Consider the following 20,688-nt stretch of genomic DNA (forward strand, 5'->3'; position numbering starts at 1 on the left):
CTTGACCAAATTGGCTAAAAATTTTGGAGAAGACTCGTTTAACTAGTCCCGTGTGCATGACGAAAGCCGAGTTTCAAAATGTTAATTTTTTATGAAAGATAAAAATATGTTTATGTTTTTCAATTACACAGAAAAAAAAATGTTAATTTGGAAGCTGTAATTTTGGAAGGTTGAATATTACGTCTTTTATGATGTAATTTTACCTCAATTTAGGCTGAAAAAGTGACATTACACCTGAAAAGTGATAAAATTACACATTTCCAGAGGTAAAATTACACCTTTTTTCTGACATAAAAGATGTACCCCTTCCCAGATGTAATATTACCATGATTTTTTTTGCTGTGTAAAAAATCTACAGTTTTTGATTTTTGTATTTTTTTTAGGAAAAAAAATATCGGGTTTCGTCATGCACACCGGATATATTTTGAGAGTCTTCACCTCAAATTTCAACCAATTTTATCCCACCAATCTCGAGATATCGTCTGTTACTTAATTATGAAATCTTCATGAAACTTTCAGGAGTGATTGGATATCATCTTTAGAGTGGATTTAATGAATTTTCTGTGATATGAAATTTTTAGATTTCTGTCATGTATGTAACCCCTCAAGGGATAAAAACCTCAGATATTTTTTTTAATTTGCTATGCATTTTTTTTGTTAAAGGCCTCTGATTTTTAACAACTAAATAACAAAAAATATGCATTTTGCTATTGAGATGATATTTTCATCTGCTCGGGAATCGAATCAAGCTAGTGTGCCATGATTGCCATGCAACTCCATCATATGGAATGGAGCTGAAAGGAGCATAGAATGGTGAAAAGTTACAAAATGTGATTTTTCATATCAAGATTTGTAAGCGAAAATGGCGTTACGAAAGGTGCACGCCCGAAATGTCAAAATCGCGGAAGGGTACCAACTATAGAAACTATTCTTTGTAATGCTGGTACCACGGCGTGGTTTTGACATTTCGGGCGTGTGCCATTTATAACGCCATCTTCGCTAAAAAATCTGAAAATATAAATAAATGTGTACACACTTTGTTTTTTTTTTATTGGTAATTGAAAATCAGTAAAGTTTAGATCGGTAAACCATTTGTCAAAATAAACAAAAAAAAAAACGAAAATCGATGAACGACAATGAATTTTATTACCAAATTTCGGGAAGTTTTTACCGAAAACAGTAGTTTTGAGTTTAGCAAACTGTTCAGCAGTTGAAATTCGGTAAAAAAATCTAGCTGTGAAAAAATAATTATTTTGGCCCAAAAACATTTCATTACTATTACTATTTTTTTTTATTTTGTCCGCTGCGCATGTTACATTAGGGTGTTGTATCAAAATCGATTTTCCAGCAAAGCACTGTTTCAATTCCTTTTCGGGTCCTCACTTTGCACAAAGCAATTAAATTTTCCATATAAATTTGTATGGAGAAAACCATTTTTTTGGATTGTGATGTTTATCAAATCCACGTTTCATGCTACATATATCAAAACCGGACTCATATTCTGATGCTCTAAAACAGTGATTTTCAACCTTCTTCTAGGCCGGTACCCCCTGCCATGTAAATCAAGTAGGCCCGGTACCCCCATTGAGAATCGCTGCTTTAGAATGTGCTCTACAACTTTGCCGAAGAGAGTACGGTGCTAATTTGCTCCTGAAAGAAGATATAGCGTCCTCAAAACTCGTCTAAAACGTGATTTTCGAGCAAAACACACGTTTTATACGAGTTTTGAACACGCTGTATCTTTTTTTAGGGGCAAGCTAGCACCATACTCTCTTCAGAAAAGTTGTAGAGGACATTCCAGAGCATCTGAATATCAGTCCGGTTTTATATAGCATAAAACGTGGATTTGATAAACATCAAAATAAAAAAAATGGTTTTCTCGGTCCCAAACTTTGGGGAGTTGTTTAGGACCCCAAAAGGAACTGAAAAAGTGCTGTGCTCACTAAATTTGGACAACTTAATTTTTTCCATACAACCATTTTGCGCATAAATGTCCCATATGCATTTTCATCGTTTTTAAGTTATTGATGCAGCATTGTTTGAAATCGTGTGCTCTTTCAAAAGAGCCTACAACATCCAGTACTTTGTTCTAGAAATCAGGAGGAAATCTAGTTTTTTCGCGAAAACTTAACACGTAGCCTTATGTATGGGACAAACTTCAAATGCGTTTTTCTCAGCTTGCTGTTTTTGCATATGGGACATTTATGTGAACATGGGTAGCATGTTACACCCTAATGTTACATACAATGTCCTTCAATAAATTTCATTTGAATGCCTTTTTAGTCCCTTTACCAGTAGGTAACTTGGCGACTCCACTATTTCAACGCGCACATCATCCAAAATAACCAAAAGAGAAGCTGCGTGTATCCAGAACAATAAAAAAATAGCTCATAACAGTACAGTACAAAATCTTAACATAGAGAGTGTCGCGTGCTTTATCCCTAATTCCCCGGATGCTCCAGGATCACATTGTAGTCCAGATAGGATCCGTTATTGCTGCAGAACGAGCGCGGCCGCTGCTGCTGACCGTGACCGTGATGCCCGATCGCCCCTCCAAACTGGCCCCGTGGCCTCCGGCTGCGGTGCGCCAGTCGATCCTGCGACTTGGCTCGGTGCATCATCGCCAGCGGTGGCGACGCCACCGGGTAGTTGTTGTTTTCGTGGCCCGGATAGCCGGGGGGACCGGCTGAGGCGTCTATTGCGGCGGCGCCGCCTCGGATCTGGTCACAGTACTGCGGGCTCATGACCCGGGGTCGGTTCGAGGAGGACGAGGAGGAGTTGCTTGTGGTGGCAGGGTTGCTGTTGTTGTTGATTAGGTTGGCGTTGTTTCGTCGCGCGATGCGGTTTAGGTTTGGAGATCGGGTAACGTACTGGTATGGCAATCGGTAGGTGTCGCCGGGGCTGTCCAGCTGGGGCGGCGTTTGTTGTTGGTGATGGGGATGGAATGTGGGCAAGGGTGGCACTGGTGGTGGTGTGGGTAGGGGCCTCATGGCTATTCGTGGTGGGGGTGGGTAGTCTGGGCCACCGCTGCCGGTGGACGTCACCGAAGGATTTCGTTTGAGCGGTGTCGACACGGCCAGTTGCTGCGAGGAGCCCGTAATCAGTCGACTGCTGTCGCTGTCGTCCACGTCGAAGCGCGTTACACTGTCAGTGTCGCCACTACGCGTGTAGTACCGTCCGCCGGAAATGATCACGTTGTTGAACGGATTGCTGATGCCAAAGTTGTTCCGACAAGAGGCACTCTTCGGGATGAAGAACGTATCGTCCTCGTTGTTGCGGATCACCTGCTGGTGGTCACCCTGCTGTATCACGTCCTGGTACCGGATGCTGGCACTGCTCGCGCTGGCGCTGTTCTTCCGCAGCTGGCCGCGGGTTTTGTTGTTGCTGAAGCTAGAATTCCGACTCAGAGGTCGCGGCAACGGCTGCTGGTGCAACGGAACGTGCGTTTCGTGGTTCTGACCACCTCTACCACCGCTTCCGTTACAGTGCGTAAAAGTCGATGACGGAGATGAAGTGGATGACACGGACAGTAGTGTGTTAGTGTTTGAGGATGAAGCCTTGCCACCGTTGTGACCGTTAATCGACTTGATCACACCACCGAGCTTAGTAGCGCTAGAATTGTTGTTGTTGTTGTTGATGCTGTTGTTGCAGCTGTTACTGAGGCAATGGGTCGAGCTACTATTGTTATGGAGGTGGTGGTTGTTGGCGGTTATGACGGTGTCAGTGGTTGTGACGGCAGCCAAAGCCGCCGCAGCTTTCGCTTGCTTAAGCTGCGTCGAGGTGGCGCTATTCGTGGTGGTTGGCAAACTTGTATAGCTCACGTACATCGGATGCACGGCCGTGTGCTGGGGGCTTTTCGCGTCACCTCCCATAAAGTCGACTGCGGGCATGGGGGGCGAGAGAGAAACAGAGCAGAATCGAGAAAGAGAGAAAGGAAACGATTTTATTTCCAGCGTCCCACGTGGCCACCGGAAGTGTGGGGGTGGTGGCCTTTGCGTGCGAGATTTCATTGCGGCGCCTAATTTTCGACAGAACAAACGAAAAAGAAGCTAGCTCGGCGTGATTTTGGAGTGGTTTGCAAAATAAAATATACAAAAATGTTGCACAAACATCCGTAAACGAAACACGGTGGGTGAATGAGGTTGCGTGTATGTGTGTTTGAGTGTGTGTGGGTGAAGGTGAAGGTGAATTGAAGACGAAAGTATGGCGATGGGTTGTGTGGTTGTGGCGAGCAGTAGCGAAAGTGGGAAAGCTTTTGGACTGTACAGCGAAAAATCTCCAGCTGATGAGCGATGACTGAAATTTGGAACGTGTTTTTTTTATTGAATATGAAAGGGGAAAATCGGGACGAACCAGAGAAACCTTTTGAGGGGTTCGAGATTGGGAACAAGATTGCCTCCTGTGGAGTGCTATTACTATTACTATTCATCGAAAAATTGAGCAATGTAAGTGTGTGTATGCCTGACGAGGTCTTGGCCGAGGTGGATGCTCAATATTTATTGGGGTGTCTGGAGCAAATCCATAATCCAAGGTGTTTATGCATCGAAAATTTTATGTGTTTTAAACAGCATTGAAAAAATGTTTTATCCTGGTTAGAATAAGTTGTTTTAAACTTCTCTAATATATTTGCAGACCTGATAAACCAAGCTTCGAATAATAAGTCTATAGAAATTAATTTTAACATGATGGTAACAGACTATTGATGTGTTTTATTTAGTATTGTAACATTGGTTCGTGGTTGTTCATTCAAAAAAATATATTTTGATGGCAATGTTGAAAAGTTTGAAATAAATTATACTAAAACAAATATTCATAACATGTATCGAAAGGAAAAAAAACACGAGTGAAGAAATCATGGAGTGAGTTTATTTTGGTTCAAACAATGATTCCCCGTTATGATATTTTTATGATCTGAGCAATTCTCTACCAAAACCGGAAATGGATTTTATTTATATTTTTTTTATCTGGCTCAAACATTGTAAGGGCCTTCCATATGACCAAATACACTATTTTGTGTGATTGGTTCATCCATACAAGTCTCCATACAATTTTGGCTGCTGTCCATACAAAAATGGTATGTAAATACTCAAACAGCTGTAACTTTTGAGTGAATTTTCTGATCAATTTGGTGTCTTCGGCAAAGTTGTAGGTATTGTTGAGGACTTTTGAGAAAAAAATAAGTACACGGAAAAAAAATTGCAGATTTTTTAATCAACTTATTTTCACTAAAACTCAATTTCCCAAAATACGTATTTTTTTATTTTTGAGATTTTTTGATATGTTTTAGGGGACAAAAATCCGCAACTTTTGAGCCATAGAGAAACATGGTCAAAAAATCTGCCGCCGAGTTATGAATTTTTGAAAAAATAGTGATTTTTGGAAAAAAAAAATCGAAGTTTGAATTTGCAATCGAAAAGTACTTTACACATTTTTTGATAAAGGGCTCTGTTTTCAAGATATAGCCACCGTAAGTTTGATTTTATCGAAATATTTGCAGTTTTTCAATTTTTTAAAAAAGTGACCATGAGTGACCATTTCTAAAAATATTTTTTTGAAAAGTTCAGAAAATTTGCTATAAAATTGTCTAAGAGACATTGAAGATTGGACCTCGGGTTGCTGAGATAGAGCCGCTTTAAGAAAAAGAAACACGAAAATTGAAGTTTTCTTAATCTCACCAACACAACCCACCATTTTCTAATGACGATATCTCTGCAACTAATGGTCCGATTTTGAATGTTAATATATCAAAAATTCGTAAAATTTTCCGATCTCTTCGAAAAAAATATTTTGAAGTTTTTTAAATCAAGACTAGCATTTTAAATGGGCGTAATACTCAATGTTTAGCCCTTTTAAAATGTTAGTATTTTTATCAAAAAGATCGGAAAATTTCACAAATGTTTCATGTATTAACATTGAAAATCAGACCATTAGTTGCTGAGATATCGTCATTAGAAAATGGTGGGTTATTTTGGTGAGATTAAGAAAACTTCAATTTTCGTGTTTCCTTTTCTTAAAGCGACTCTATCTCAGCAACCCGAGGTCCAATCTTCAATGTCTCTTACAAAATTTTATAGCAAATTTTCTGAACTTTTCAAAAAAAATATTTTTAGAAATTGTCACTTATGGTCACTATCTTTAAAAATTGAAAAACTGCAAATATTTGGATAAAATCAAACTTACGGTGGCTATATCTTGAAAACGGAGCCCTTTATCAAAAAATGTGCAAAGTACTTTTCGATTACAAATTCAATTTTGCATTAAAAAATAATGTCAAACTGGTTTTTGCATGAAACATCATTTTTTCCAAAAAGCACGGTTTTTCAAAAATTCATAACTCGTCGGCAGATTTTTTGACCATGTTTCTCTATGGCTCAAAAGTTGCGGATTTTTGTCCCCTAAAACATATCAAAAAATCTCGAAAATCAAAAAATACGTATTTTGGGAAATTGAGTTTTAGTAAAAAAAAAGTTGATTAAAAAATCTGCAATTTTTTTTCCGTGTACTTATTTTTTTCTCAAAAGTCCTCAGCAATACCTACAACTTTGCCGAAGACACCAAATTGATCAGAAAATTCACTCAAAAGTTACAGCTGTTTGAATATTTACATACCATTTTTGTATGGACAGCAGCCAAAATTGTATGGAGACTTGTATGGGTGAACCAATGACGCAAATTATCTTATTTGGTCATAGGGAAGTCAAATCAAAAGTTTAAGTCAAATAAAAAATACAAAAATGAGTTGTTCATCTGTCTTATTGTATAGACGAACTAATGACGTGGAAAGAAGTCTTTTGTCATAGGTTGGAGGAGTTTACCCTCAAGATTAAAAAAAGTTTGTTGGTTGATGACATATTTTTTATTTTCTGAACATTGGTGGAACTAGAAGACAAATAACAACGACTTCTTCATAATTTTCCACAGTCTCATTTATGGTCAAAAACCATTGGCAAACGTTCAAGTTTGTTTCCACCATCAAGAAAATCTACCTGGTCCACATTTCCGCGTCCACTTCAAGTCGTGACCAACAACGCTCGTGGGACCACTTATGATGAATCTCTTCACTATTAATCTCGGGCAGCACAATAGAGCCCTATTAACTCCTCTCAACTCCCAACTCCCCACATACATTCGGTAGAATTAGTATGCTCTAAAAGCCCCCTTCCGTATAATAGCATAAAACTCAGTCGCAGTTCCTCCCCGTTCCAAATCGGTTCTACACCAGCCAGTTCGACCTGCGTTCGCGATGATGTTGTCTATCCAGGAAAGCGCCACATACTGCGTATGATAGAGGCCCTCGCGAACATAAACCAGAAATTTACGGCTTCCTACGGTCGTAAACTACCCAATCCGTGCCTGCACGTGGTCTGGTCTGAAACGGAGTGGCTTTCCGATACACAGGTTCCATCCCGAATCGATATGTGAAGTAGATTACGTGGCGGAACGGTGCCCTAATCTGGTGGAATCGAATCTGGCGGGCTGCCACGGCCATGCTTTCCCACACTAATCACCTGAACATGGCAAATTGCTTGGAGAGGAGGAGGCTCGTTGCGAGCGAGTTTCTCGAGAGGCACTTGATAGATGTTTAGTGAAAAGTAGAAGTCTTTAGTTAGCTATACGCAAGTCTGCCTTATGTTTGCGATTTTGATAGCAGCAATAAAGGTTTTAGTGGGTAGCAGCACCTAGTTTGGATACTTTTTTTCACTCACTCAGTGCTATAAACGCTGACATTAAAATAGTTCCTGTTTCAATGTATTACAGCTGAGCGCCATTCTCTGATGCAAATAAATATGATTTAAAGAAGCTTGAATCAGCATTTTTTCCCCAAAAATCTTCCACCAAACCAAGAGCACCCCAAAGTTAACCCCAAGTCCACAGGCGAGGCCACGTCTGCTGTTGACATCGTTCCTCGGTTCTGCCAGTTATGCCCCACACAGGTATTCATTAGCCAACCCTGCCACTGTAAGTGGCAGATTTCTACCTGGCTGAATCTTCACAATAAGCCGAGGTAAAATGAGGAGATTACATCCATTCCGAGCCAAACTAGAAACGAGAGTGGCTCCCTTTTTCGCACCAGGCACCGAATTCTTTCGTATGTAAGCCTTATTATTGCGGCCTTTTTTAATTGTTCCAGCGGCCAGTAGCCTTTTTTTTGTCGGGGCTTTCGCTGTTATTTTCCCTGGGATCCAGCTCTACGTCAGCGAGTGAGAAGACCAACGGCAACAGAGTTACAAAGAACGACGGTTGCCACTGTTGGTTGATGGAGGGGCTGTTTTGACCACTTTTGGTGTGCACAACCCATGGTAGCAAAACATGTTTAGGGTAAGTTGCTGTAATTTGGGAAGGTTTTTATGGACTTTAATATTTTCTAAGGAAATAATTGAAGACATGACAAAAACTTGTCAAGTAAACATAGGGGATCCAGTCGATGATATGCCAGCATTAAGAGCCTAACCTTTCTAAAGAACGTGACGCCTCTTCGTTGGGATTCGCCGAGTGAACAAGAATAATGGCCACTTTCAGTGACCTCTCTGGAAGCCTCACCATGAACAGACTTGGGTTTTGTATAGATTTAGGAGAAATATAAAAAATAGTGATTTACTGCCAGCTCTGCGGTTTCACAAAAAGAATGTTTCGACTAGCAAAACCATAACAAAAAGAGCATTACAGAACTTATCGATAGCAAACCGAAATCGCTCAACAGGAAATCCCTCCCAAATCGCATCAAACACAATTTAAATTATCTCTCCCCATGATAATCTCTTCCCTAAAACCAGAATCAACAAGAGCAACGAAAGCCACCGCCGCATGATTTGCATTTTCAAACTCAAACTTCGATTGAACTCCGACTCCCATTATTTGACTCTCGCTTTATGAAGGTTACTTCCGTCTTCCTGTGAAGCATCTTTTGGGCAATTTCTAATATTTAATTTGGCCTTCTTTATGAAGCCTCTTCCGGGGGGCGAGGAGCGTTTTCAAATATTTATATCTGCCTTTGGTGTGTTGAAAGAGTGTATTTTCCAGGAATTTTAATATTGTTTGCAGTGGAGCCTGAAATTTAACTTTGAGTGATTGGAGAAGACTGTTTCATTCATAATGAGTATTTTTTATTTTAACTTCAAAGAAGAACCATATATCACCATGGTTTCACTTGAAACGACAAACAGCACTTTTTAAATATTATTTTAGGAAAAAAATGGTTCAGATTTTTTTTAGATTGTTTGTTAGGATTACATAGTGTGTCTGATTAAAGCATTTTTTTACTGTCGAGCCAAATGTGAATTTAAAAAAAGCTTTGTGCCCTTTTTGTAAAATGACAAATTTGTAATTTTTTCTATAGATCGCTTTTTTTATTTTGGCTATTGGTGCAAATTTTTATGTATTTGAAAATTATGTTTGCTTTCCAACATAAATAAGCGTTAAAATAACTTTAAACTGATAACTTTATATTTATTTATGTTTTTAAATTTGTATTTTCATTTGACTTTGACAAAATTACAAATAACATCAACTGTCATCAAGAATGATTTACATTTTTGAAAAAAAATGAAACAGAAATATTAACAAAAAAACACATTTCATAACAACTAATGTAAAATAAGAAATACTAAAGTAATACAATTTCTTATTATTCCTTGCAATTGTAATCAGGCAACACAGAGAAAAATCTTAGTTTTTTTCTCAGCCAATATAAAATTTGATCTTAAAATAAAACCCCTGAATATTTAAAACAACTATAAAAGTTTTAAATGCTTCATTTTGATTTCTGGATTGAAATAAAAGTAAAACAAAGAAGTGATTTTTTGTTGTTGAAAGCTGACCAAATAGGGGAACGGCATGTATTTGCATCGCGCACCTGATGTTGGCATAATCAGCACTTTGGCGTTCGATTACAGCTTCTAAAAAGCGTTTTCAACCTACATCAGGTACATAGCTTAACCTTCTACAGCTTAATTTTTTTCGAGGATTTTTATTTTTCCCGTGTTTTTGAGCAACTTTTGTTCTACGATAAACTTAACTTCGCATGTTTTATAATTTTCTTGTTTCATTTGCATTTATCTTATTTTTTATTTTGTTTTTGATAGTATTTGGGATATTTGACCATTTAATATAAATGATATTTGGCTTACTCGACCACCTCCTATCATAATCTTTTGTCTATCTAGTTATTTCATGTTTTTACAGTCACTTTTTCAATTTGTTGCCTGTTTTTCACATTTTCTACTATAGAATGATACCATTATCATTGAAATTCTTAAAAAATGCTTAGATACATGGTCTTGTACACTACGAAAAATACTGCAAACTTAATTCACATACACAGAAAAAAAATAATGGTAATATTCATCAGGAAATGATGACAATTTTTATGGCAAAAAAAAATTATTAATTTTACCCCAAAAAGTGATGAATTTTCATCAGTTTTTGATGAATATTCATCAGGTTCACATTTTTACACATTTTTTATGTAATATTACTCAAAAAAGAGGTAATATTCAACCCACCAAATTTTCAACATTCCAAAATTCAACTTTTTTTTCTGTGTAATGTAGAGGAAATGTTAGTAAGAAACACAGCCAAAGTTGTCCCCAGAAAAAATAACATTTTTTAAACATTGGCAAAATCATAATTTCCAAAATTGAGTATGTTCTTAAAATTTAAGAGTTCTTCTTGCCATTTTTTAAAGATCAAAAATTGTAAGAAAGTTATCAAACATTTATTAGTTTGTTACATTAGATTACACGGAAAAAATGATGGTAATATTCATCAGGAAATGGTGACAGATTTTGTGTCTAAAGAAAAATGATTAATTTTACCTCAAAAAATGATGTATTTTCATCAGTTTTTGATGAATATTCGTCAGGTTCACATTTTTACGCATTTTTATGTAATATTACTCAAAAAGAGGTAATATTCAATCTACCAAATTTTCAACATTCCAAATTCAACTTTTTTTTCTGTGTAAAGAATGTATAAAAATGTGAACTTGATCAAAAACTGATGAAAATTCATCATTTTCTGGGGTAAAATTAATCATTTTTTTACACAAAATCTGACACCATTTCCTGATGAATATTACTATCATTTTTTTCTGTGTAGATTAGATTTAAGGTGATTCAATTTCAAGGAAAATTGATCAACACTCTAAAATGTCCTGTATAAAAGTTTATATTATTTGATGATGTAAGGTAACACTCATTGAAACGCCGTAGTTCAACTTGGGATTTGCTGAAAAAAAAACAATTCTTCATATTGCAACTCGTTACAATCACTTCTGATGAAATTAGTATGTTATTAAAACTATATCCAAACAGAAAAAAAGTTTAATTTTGGAAGGTTGAAAGTTTGGTTGGTTAAATATTACCTCTTTTTTGGAGTAATATTACCTTAAAAAATGTGTAAAAATGTGAACCTGATGAATATTCGTCAGAAACTGATGAATATTCACAAATTCCTGATGTAAAATTAATCTTTTTTTTTTTGACACAAAATCTGTCACCATTTCCTGATGAATATTTCCATAATTTTTTTCCTGTGCTTGATTTTTATAATTTTAAAGTTAAAAGCTATATGATAAATTTATGTTTTGCATATCATTAGGGAATACGTATTTAAAAAAAAAACACCAAATATAAAACAATAGCTGGGCTCCTTAGCTGTCATTCAACACTGCGGGTTTCCTGAAAGAGTTGATTTTTCTGGGAAGCTGACTTGTCATGCTTATTTGCCCTTTACAAGCTTCTTCAGAGTGTATCACACTTCAACCATATAACAAGCAGCATCGAATAATTTTATACCAGAGGTAATAATACACCGATTCACTTAGCATCGGAAGTCAGAAAATTGAACCCCCGGAAGAGGAAATGTCCCTCGCTCGTCCCCACGAATCCGCCATAAGTCCGTTGCCAGCCATGACAAGTGGATAATATCTGCCGCCGCTGGAATTACTCCGACAGTTTACATGAATCACACCACCCCATCACATCAACGTCGAAACTGCCAAGGCACGTCGTGTTCGTCCTTCCTCTAGATTGGAAGATTTTCCCAGGCAAATATCGAAAAGATGCAGAAGCTTCACCACTTAAGTGGTAGTAACACACAAAGGCGCCAAATCGCTTGACTGCTTGGCGTCGTTTTCCAGAACGATACGACGCGATGGCCAGCGCAAACGGCCCACGTGAACGAGTTCACTGTGGAGAATCCCATAAAAAGATAACGATAGCACCAAGAACATAAAACGCATCATCGGTTGTTTGCTCGACGGTACGACAACATTGCCAAGGCTTCTCGGTCTTCTCGGTTGATCTAAATTGTTCTAGCCTTGTGTCCTCCCTTGATGCGTTCACCGTCTTCTTCGTACGCAACTCTTCAAGGGTTCAACTCCAAACGTATCATCAAGAGTGATGCTGCAAAGAGTGCGAAAAACGGCCTTGTGGTACCGGAAGCCAATGTCACCCCGCCACCATGTACCTCGAGTCGTCTTCACCCACCGGCCGGCTCGAGTGGCAAGATCAACTTTGAGTGATGGAGGAATTTTTAATGAAACGTGTACGGCCTCGATGGCCGATGTACGTGCGTACGAAGGAAGATGTGCACATGTGCCCGGCAGTCAAGCCTGACTGCATGCGGTTTCGAAATCTTCACTTTATTTTCAATTTATGCTCTCCCTTCTGGAGGGGAATTCAATGTAGGGTGTTAACTCTTTGTCGCAAAACGATTGCGGGTTGAATGGTGTGTGACGATGCAAATTATCAACTTGTGCAATTCTGAAAAAAATGAATCTATAACATTTTGTGAAAAAACAGTGAAACTTTCACGCAATGCCATTTTACCCCACCATTTACGTATGCCCTCCCCTAGTGTGACTAAGTTCATAACTAAACGAGGCCATCAACCACGAATCACCGCAGCAGCTATCATCAACATCTATCCTCTATACGACACACGGTGTGCAGTGGAGCTGATTAAAGCTGCAGCAACCTGCTCCATTGGATTCGCGACCGGTCCGCTAGGGGTCCGCCAGTGGGGCCTCTTTTGAGGTCGACAACGATACGCTGGTTCTTTGTTGGATATCTAGGGGGGATAATTATACCTTAAGTGACCGGCGGTCAAAAATGGGAAAGTAAAAGCTTCTTCATAGGAAACAATCGTCTTCAAATAAGTGAAAGGCGAAGAAATGTTTACTCAAAGCTTGTTATTGGCTTGTGATGTGATTTCTATGATTCTTATATAAAAGTCACAAAAAACGAATTTGAATTCTTTTGTAAGGGTGTAAGCGTGCCATATTTAGTTTTGAAATCAATACTAAATTCAACTACATTGGCCACTTTTATACAAACCGTGAACAAAATTCAATCAGGTTCATCCACCATTACTTTTCTACCCTGGGGTCCATTTCAGAATAAAACAATACCATCAGAACATACACACACACACACACGTTCCCAGCACAATTGCTGGTCCAGATTGGAATCTGCTCCCAAATTCCATCTACATTTATGAACTGCACAAACGCGCCTACCTCATCCTATGCTATGGCAATGCTTTTCTACCGCTAGCACTTTTTTGACAATATCCACCTTCCACGAAGTTATGCGCGAATGCAACAGGGGCAAAACTCTACAGCACGAGCACTGGGTTGGAAAATTGAGAAAAATAGAGCCGGCGAATTCGTGCCAGCGAATCAAAACCAGATGAACAAAAAAAACAGTTCAGGGGAGGTCGCGTTCTAGTTTGTTTGGTTTAGTGTAAAACTGCACGTTTAAGGACCGACAATTCAATTGGGCTTACGGTTATTTTCTGCTCGCATTGGATACGAGCTTCGTCGAATTGAAATGTTAGCACAGACTATAATGTATCCATTTCGAGGGGGAGCAGCAGCGGTATCAGGGCTTCAGAATTAAGTTGCACGAAGCTAAGCCCCAAAACATGCACGAACTTGGACGGAACAATTGTACCCCCTTCTCTGATGTAAAGTGTAAAGTTCGTAGCGATGATACCGGATTAGTGGTGGAATTAGATTTAATGCACTTTCACGAAGCTACAATCGTGTTAAGACTGTAGGGTGACCTGTGATTTTTTTATACTGGTATTCTGGAATATTGTGAATTTGTTCAATTTATGTTGACATCAAACATTTATATTAAAACATTTCAGAAACCTCAGTCACCCTAACCAACACTCTATCCGATTGCATTACACCGTCTCAGCTGGGATTCCTGCAGACCAGTTCAACACGGAGCATGACTTTCTCCTCAACACAAAAAAATGTTCTGATTCGGGCCGTTGAAAAGTGGAACAGCACGACTTATTTTGCACCGCAGTCCGGCGTTGATGAACACCTAGCCTTGCTAAAACAAACCACGCCGAATGTTTGAAGATCTACTCGCTGTGCCACCAGGAGACCAGGTGTGGTACCGCTGGTAATTGCATACTCCGCGGGCTTGAACCATGTTTGGGCACGGAAAGGCCAAACAACAAAAGATGGGTTGATTTTTGTTATTCTTGATATGTTGAACCGTATTATATTGAGTTTAAAATTTAGGATAAAAGCTTGTTAAAATTGACTAATTTACATAAATTTTGACAAATTGAGAACCTTGTATGAAGTTTTTTGAGCAATGCTTTCGAGAATGAGTTAAACTTTGTGAGTACTTTATAATTATCAAAGAAGTCATTTTGCATAATTAGTTCGTCCAAACAAGTATTAATACAATTTTGACAGCATTCCATAAAAAGGCAACTAATATATTCAAAAATGTGTATTTCGAGAACAGATTGGCTGATCAGTTTGGTGTCTTCGGCAAAGTTCGAAGGCAAAGTGCATAGGACTTCTCACAAAAAAAAGTTTCACTTTTTTGAAAACCTTTTTTTAAATATGTTTTAGATGACAAAAAATGTCATCTTTTGAGCTATGGCCCAACATGATAAATATTCATCTGGCAGTGTTGCCAAGTAGTGTTCTTTTAGTTTGAAAATTTGATTTTATTTGTCAAATTAAAGTCAAATTTTTTTTTTGGTTTTACATGTTTTTCAAAAATTATATTTTGTATTAAAATCGGCAACTGCTGAATACATTTTGACCAACTTGTGCCATAGCTCAAAAGATGATATTTTTTGTTATTTAAATCTAACACAAGATTGAAAAAAAAATGGCGAAATTTTTGGTATAAAATCCGAAAATCAGAAAATCCGTTCTCAAAATACAGCTACTTGACTCGCCTTTTGATAGACAGTTACCCATATTGTATGGAAACTTTTATAAACGAACAAATCGTTGCCGTCGTGCTAACTTGTCGCACGTGCATTTTGGGCCAAATTGAGTTTTAGAACGCCATTTTGTGCAGCTCACAATGCCTTACCTTTTGACCTACACAGTTCCACAAAATTCGATTTCAATCCTGAGATGTTCAATAAAAACCAAAAAAGCTCCAAAATTTATTCTCACTTTTCATATGAAAGAATTTTCAATCTTGTCGTGCTATCTTGACACAGCCTGAAAATTGATGTCAGTGCGACAATTGGCCAAAGGGATTTCAGGTCAGAACGCGTTTGACACACGTACAAGCTCGACTAGCGTAAACATTTTCAATTATAACTCGGGACTCCACCAACCAACTTCAACCAAACTTCGGGGCAATGCACAGAATGGTCATGATAGCACGATGACGTCGAAATGATGTAAAATGACTTCTTTGGACACAGAAAAAGTAAAAGTACACAAAAAGTTTCAACCAGGTAAAACAAATACAAAAAAAAAATTCCAAAAAAATGCTCATTTTATGAAAAGTTGCTCAAAAGAAGGTTTCATATTAGCGTTGGTTATCGATAACATTATCACCCACAATTTTATTCTCAGGTGATAACGATGAAAGTTATTGAGCCATCGAAGACGATATCGATAATATTATTGTCAACGACATCGATCCAGAATTCTAACAATAAATTAAATAATTTTCACAAAAATGTCACAACATTTAATGATTACTAGAATTACAAATCCCAGAGTAGTTTCGCTTGTAATGTAATACAATATTGTTAATATTTATAATATAATCGTTAACAACATTAGAAATTTCAGGAAATTGATCTGTAAGGCGGTCTTCGACAAAATCGTTCATGAGTTAAACTCTTCTTTCCAAAGTTAAAAAAAATAACAAAAAAGAAACACAAAAGCCTTTCCGTGTGTAATTTGTATAGTAACGGCCAATGCTTAATGTTTGGATTCTGGTGGACGTGACCTGGGCCAGGACCACGTGAAGCTGCCATTGCTAATCGTGATAAAAGTGCGCCACGGTTGGCTATAGTTGGACTAAAACAACCGTTCCTTAGAGTGCCCTCCTTTGGTGGCGCGCGAAAGGTAAAAAACAAGAACACCCAAATTCACGCCTGGCGCGAGAGGAGGAATTGATGCTTCTAATTTGGTGTGGTACTGGGCTGCTGCTGCTCGAATTATTACATTTAGGTGCGATTTTCTACCAAAGGGGAGCTACTTTAACGGTGTTAATGGTTTATATTCAAATGAGCTTTGAAGTATGTATGACTAGGTAAAGTATGGTAAGGCGATGTGGAAGTGAAGAGGTGTTAATGTAATGAAAGTGCACAGTGGTGATATTTTAACTTATTTGAAAATAAAAACGATTTTGCTAAATACCGACCTACAAACAACATTTAATTTTAATATTGTGTCAAATTCAGATAATAGAAAAAAAAAAATCAATCAAATATAAACAATTAGATATCCCACTGTGCACAGCACTACAAACCAAAATGGTTTCAAACAAGAAGGCAAACACTATTAAATCACTGAGCTATGAGTTATTGCACCGTAAAAGCCCAGCAAAGCAAATCAAGGGTTGAAGAAACTCAAGGAACATAATCTGCAGAAAATATAATCCTGCAAAAGCTCGATAATGAGCAAAACTTCACAGGGGACAGAGGCAGAGGTTAGCTGTAGAAAGAAATGCAAAGTTCCACCGAAAAGAAGGCAACAGAGTGAAGAATAAAGAATGTAATGAATTGCTGATTTGTGATGAATTGTGTCGCTGATTTGATAGGGCACAGAAAAATGGTAACAAAAGAAGCCAAAAGTGAGCAAAACTTGAATCGAATCAACGCGAATTTTGCCTTCGGTGATTTAGCAGGCCAGCGGGTTATTGAAGAGAGAGAAGGAAAAGTTGAGAGTTGAAGGAACCAGATCTACTTACAGCTATCGTCCTCGTCCAGATACGTATGCCCCAGACAGATGGCACCGAAGAGCCCGAAAAGCTGAAACAACACGAACAAAAAGAGTGAAAAACATCATCAACTCAAAATGAACTGAAAACTTTTTTCGCATTCTGCCACGTGGCTGAAACAATTCGACGCGATAATGAAGATTAAAATTTTGACCCCTCCTTCCCAAAGGAACTTACCGCTAGCGCGCATTGCACACCGGAGTGGCCAATCTCCAGTATGTGGTAGTCCAGCAGGCACCCGTCGACGCGCTCGGGCCGCACCGGCCGGTACGGGTCCTCCGAGGTGATGTTCATCGGGTAGGTCGGCTTGCAGCCGTACCCGTTGACCTCGAACCATGACACGCTGCCGGTTCCTAAATTTAATAAGTCGCTATCCTGTGTAGTGGTGGGGGAGAAAAACAATAGTTAGAAAACATGTTTGAATGATTTTTATCGTGCACAGAAAAAAAAGTTGAATTTTGGAATGTTGAAAATTTGGTAGGTTGAATATTACCTCTTTATTTGTGTAATATTACATAAAAAATGTGTAAAAATGTGAACCTGATGAATATTCATCGAAAACTGATGAAAATTCATCATTTTCTGGGGTAAAATTTATCATTTATTTTGCCACAAAATCTGTCACCATTTCCTGATGAATATTACCATCATTTTTTTTCTGTGTGGCATTGAAGGGTGTTTACCGTTACTTATCATAGATAAGTTCATTTGAAAATATTACCTTATTAAGTTAAAGAAAATCAGCAATTTTTCCATATGCACCATATGCATATGCATTCCATATGCACATTTATCCACACCCAAAACTGGCAGCGCTAGTCCGAGAGAATGATGGTCTCGAGTCGAGAGAATAGTGGTACCATTCACGGACGCAGAGAACACAGCTTGAGATGGGCGATAGAACTATTCTCTCGAGGTTCATTTGCAAAAAAAGTTCATGCGTCAAACAAAAAACCAAAAGTGTCGACAACGGGAATCGAACCAGAGACCTTTGACAAACCAATCCAATGACTTAGCTGCCTCGGCCACCACAGCTTAGTGACCAAGTAGAAGTCAGAAGTCGATGTATGACACTTGTTGGAGATTTATTGATTCAACTAACGAATGAACTCATTTATGATGGTGTGAGTTGGTACCATTATTCTATCGATTTTGGCACTGAGCCCTCAATAAATTTTGAGAGAACGATTATCTCGATTCTGAATTTTGGGTGTATGAACAATTAAAAGTAGAGCATTTCGTCAGCTGTGTGCTATCTTGTGACATAGACCATTTTGGTCGAAAATGAGTTAATGATGACGTTTTGCTATGCTTAACAAACACTACAAGATGCTTTAACACGATTTTGGAAACTCACTTCCGTTTCCCGGATATCGTAATACACACTTGTGACATAGACCAATTTATCATCAAAATGATTGTGCACACTTGTGCCACGTCATACATGTTGTTGGAAAATGTGGAAAAAATTTCTTGTTTTTCACAAATTTATGTACACACATACTTTTTAAAGGCAATGCAACCTTTTGTTTATAAAAATATACTGATTTAGTCGATTTTACCATTGATTTGAGTTTATTTTAGTTTGTATGGGAATTCTGTGCACACTTGTGACACGTAGTACAATTTTACTTTAGAAACACACTTGTGACACGTGCTTTTCAGATTTTTGCTTACATTATTTACTGTATCTTTTAACTGGTGTAACCAAAGTAGTTGAAACTTGGAGCGTTTGTTAAGCGATAGTATACGAACCGATTGCTTCAAAAAGTTTGGCTCTATCATTCATAGTTTTGAAATTATTTACCAACAAACTTTAAAAATCGATTTTCTCGAAAAGTACTAAATGGTCGTTGTCACAAGATAGCACACAACTGACGAATTCTCTACAAATTCGGTCGTATTTGCTAAAAAAAAATTGGGGGCATTCCCAAAAATCCCAAATTTGTTCACCCCGTACAATTTTGGCAGCTGTACACAAAAGGTACGTAAATATTCGAAAATCTGTATCATTTTAAGGAAGCCTTTTTGTACCAATATCTCAGAAATGGTCCTATTTTCAATGTTGAAAAATGAAACATTTGTGAAAATTTCTGATCCCTTCGAAAAAAATATTTAAAAAATTTGAATCAAGACTAACATTTCAAAAAGGAGCAATTTGATTTGATTTGATTTGATGGGATAACCAACAGGGCCACAAGGATGACCTATGTAGCGGTTGCCTAGAATTACAGTGGCTCAGACTTAAAGGGAGCATCTTCAAATTACTGCCGTATGAAGGGCCAAAAGGGGATGGTTGGACGCGAACAAGCAAAATCACTCACGGTGTCCTCAGGGGAAGAGAATCTCCTTCCGACAGTAACCTCCAATAACTCCGAAAAAAGTCTGACAAAGCTGAAAACAGGGCTCGCACCCTGTTGGGGGCCTAAAAGGGCGCGGCAGACAGCTGGAAACTGACAGAAGTCAATAAGTGCAGTAATTAGACAATCCTTAAGAATTGTTCAATTAATACACTATTTTCCCTTGCGACGTAGTTCTGGTCTTCCACTATCTACATCCAGTCACCGCCACTACAGCATACTGTCCACTGCCCTGATGCTCCCTCCCCAATCCCCGGCTTTGATTCTAACTACTGATGAAAAGGAAAATCATAGACGAGAAAAGGTCAATGCGGATGGAGAGCAAATCGAGCTCAGTATCCCCTCACAAAGACTGGTAGTAAGTGTGAAAAAGACAGTGGAAAATATATAGAAAGTCAGAAAAATGAAAAGATAGTATGTCAATGCGGATGGATCGATGATCCCCTCACAATGACAAAAAAGAGACAGATGATAGGGAGAGTAAAAGAAGAACAAAAAATCAGGAATAAGAAATAGTCAATGCAGATGAATAGCAAACTAAACTCAATATACTTTAAATAATTTAAATACTTTAAATACTTTAAATACTTTAAATACTTTAAATACTTTAAATACTTTAAATACTTTAAATACTTTAAATACTTTAAATACATTTAATACTTTAAATAGATTCAAACATGTTTCTATTTGACAACATAAAATCCGCAATGTTGCTCCTAAACTCAAAAATAAAATCTAAATTAAAATCAAAGGAGTAACCAAATCTATTCAACTGGTCAATCAATGCCCAATACATACAATTTCCATCCATATTCATTTTCTTTATACGCAAATTTACATTATTTTCAAAGCAAGCCGCAAAATACAATTGATCCAAATCAACAACTGAATCACTAATAAAATTAATTGAATCACATAAATCAGTTACAGGAAGAACCGAAACATCAGATACCAAATCAAAACGTTTCTGAAAATGAAAATGATAACTATCACTATCAATCAGAACAAATAATCTCCAGTAATCACCATTGTCAAATTCACTCAACCTGTATACTTTAGGTGGAGCACCTTTAGAATAAACTACAATACATTTC

The 20,688-nt window shown here is 37.7% G+C and overlaps 1 protein-coding gene across 2 annotated transcripts in view; it reads right to left on the reverse strand.

Moving 5' to 3' along the window:
- Nucleotides 1-20,688, reverse strand: part of LOC6040617 (sodium/potassium-transporting ATPase subunit beta-1-interacting protein) — a 103,997-nt gene that overhangs the window by 10,612 nt on the left and 72,697 nt on the right. Inside the window, exons 4-6 of one of the 2 annotated variants that reach the window (XM_038259853.1) lie at nucleotides 17,412-17,609; nucleotides 17,205-17,265; nucleotides 3,826-3,880 (exon numbers count right to left, since the gene is read on the reverse strand). In XM_038259853.1, coding sequence (XP_038115781.1) covers nucleotides 3,826-3,880; nucleotides 17,205-17,265; nucleotides 17,412-17,609 — 314 coding nt within the window. Of the gene's footprint in view, nucleotides 1-2,096; nucleotides 3,881-17,204; nucleotides 17,266-17,411; nucleotides 17,610-20,688 lie in introns of those variants that run through there. The other variant, XM_038259852.1, reaches the window with a different exon arrangement.

The sequence above is a fragment of the Culex quinquefasciatus genome, chromosome 3 (genome assembly GCF_015732765.1).
Source record: "Culex quinquefasciatus strain JHB chromosome 3, VPISU_Cqui_1.0_pri_paternal, whole genome shotgun sequence".
NCBI lineage: Eukaryota > Metazoa > Arthropoda > Insecta > Diptera > Culicidae > Culex > Culex quinquefasciatus.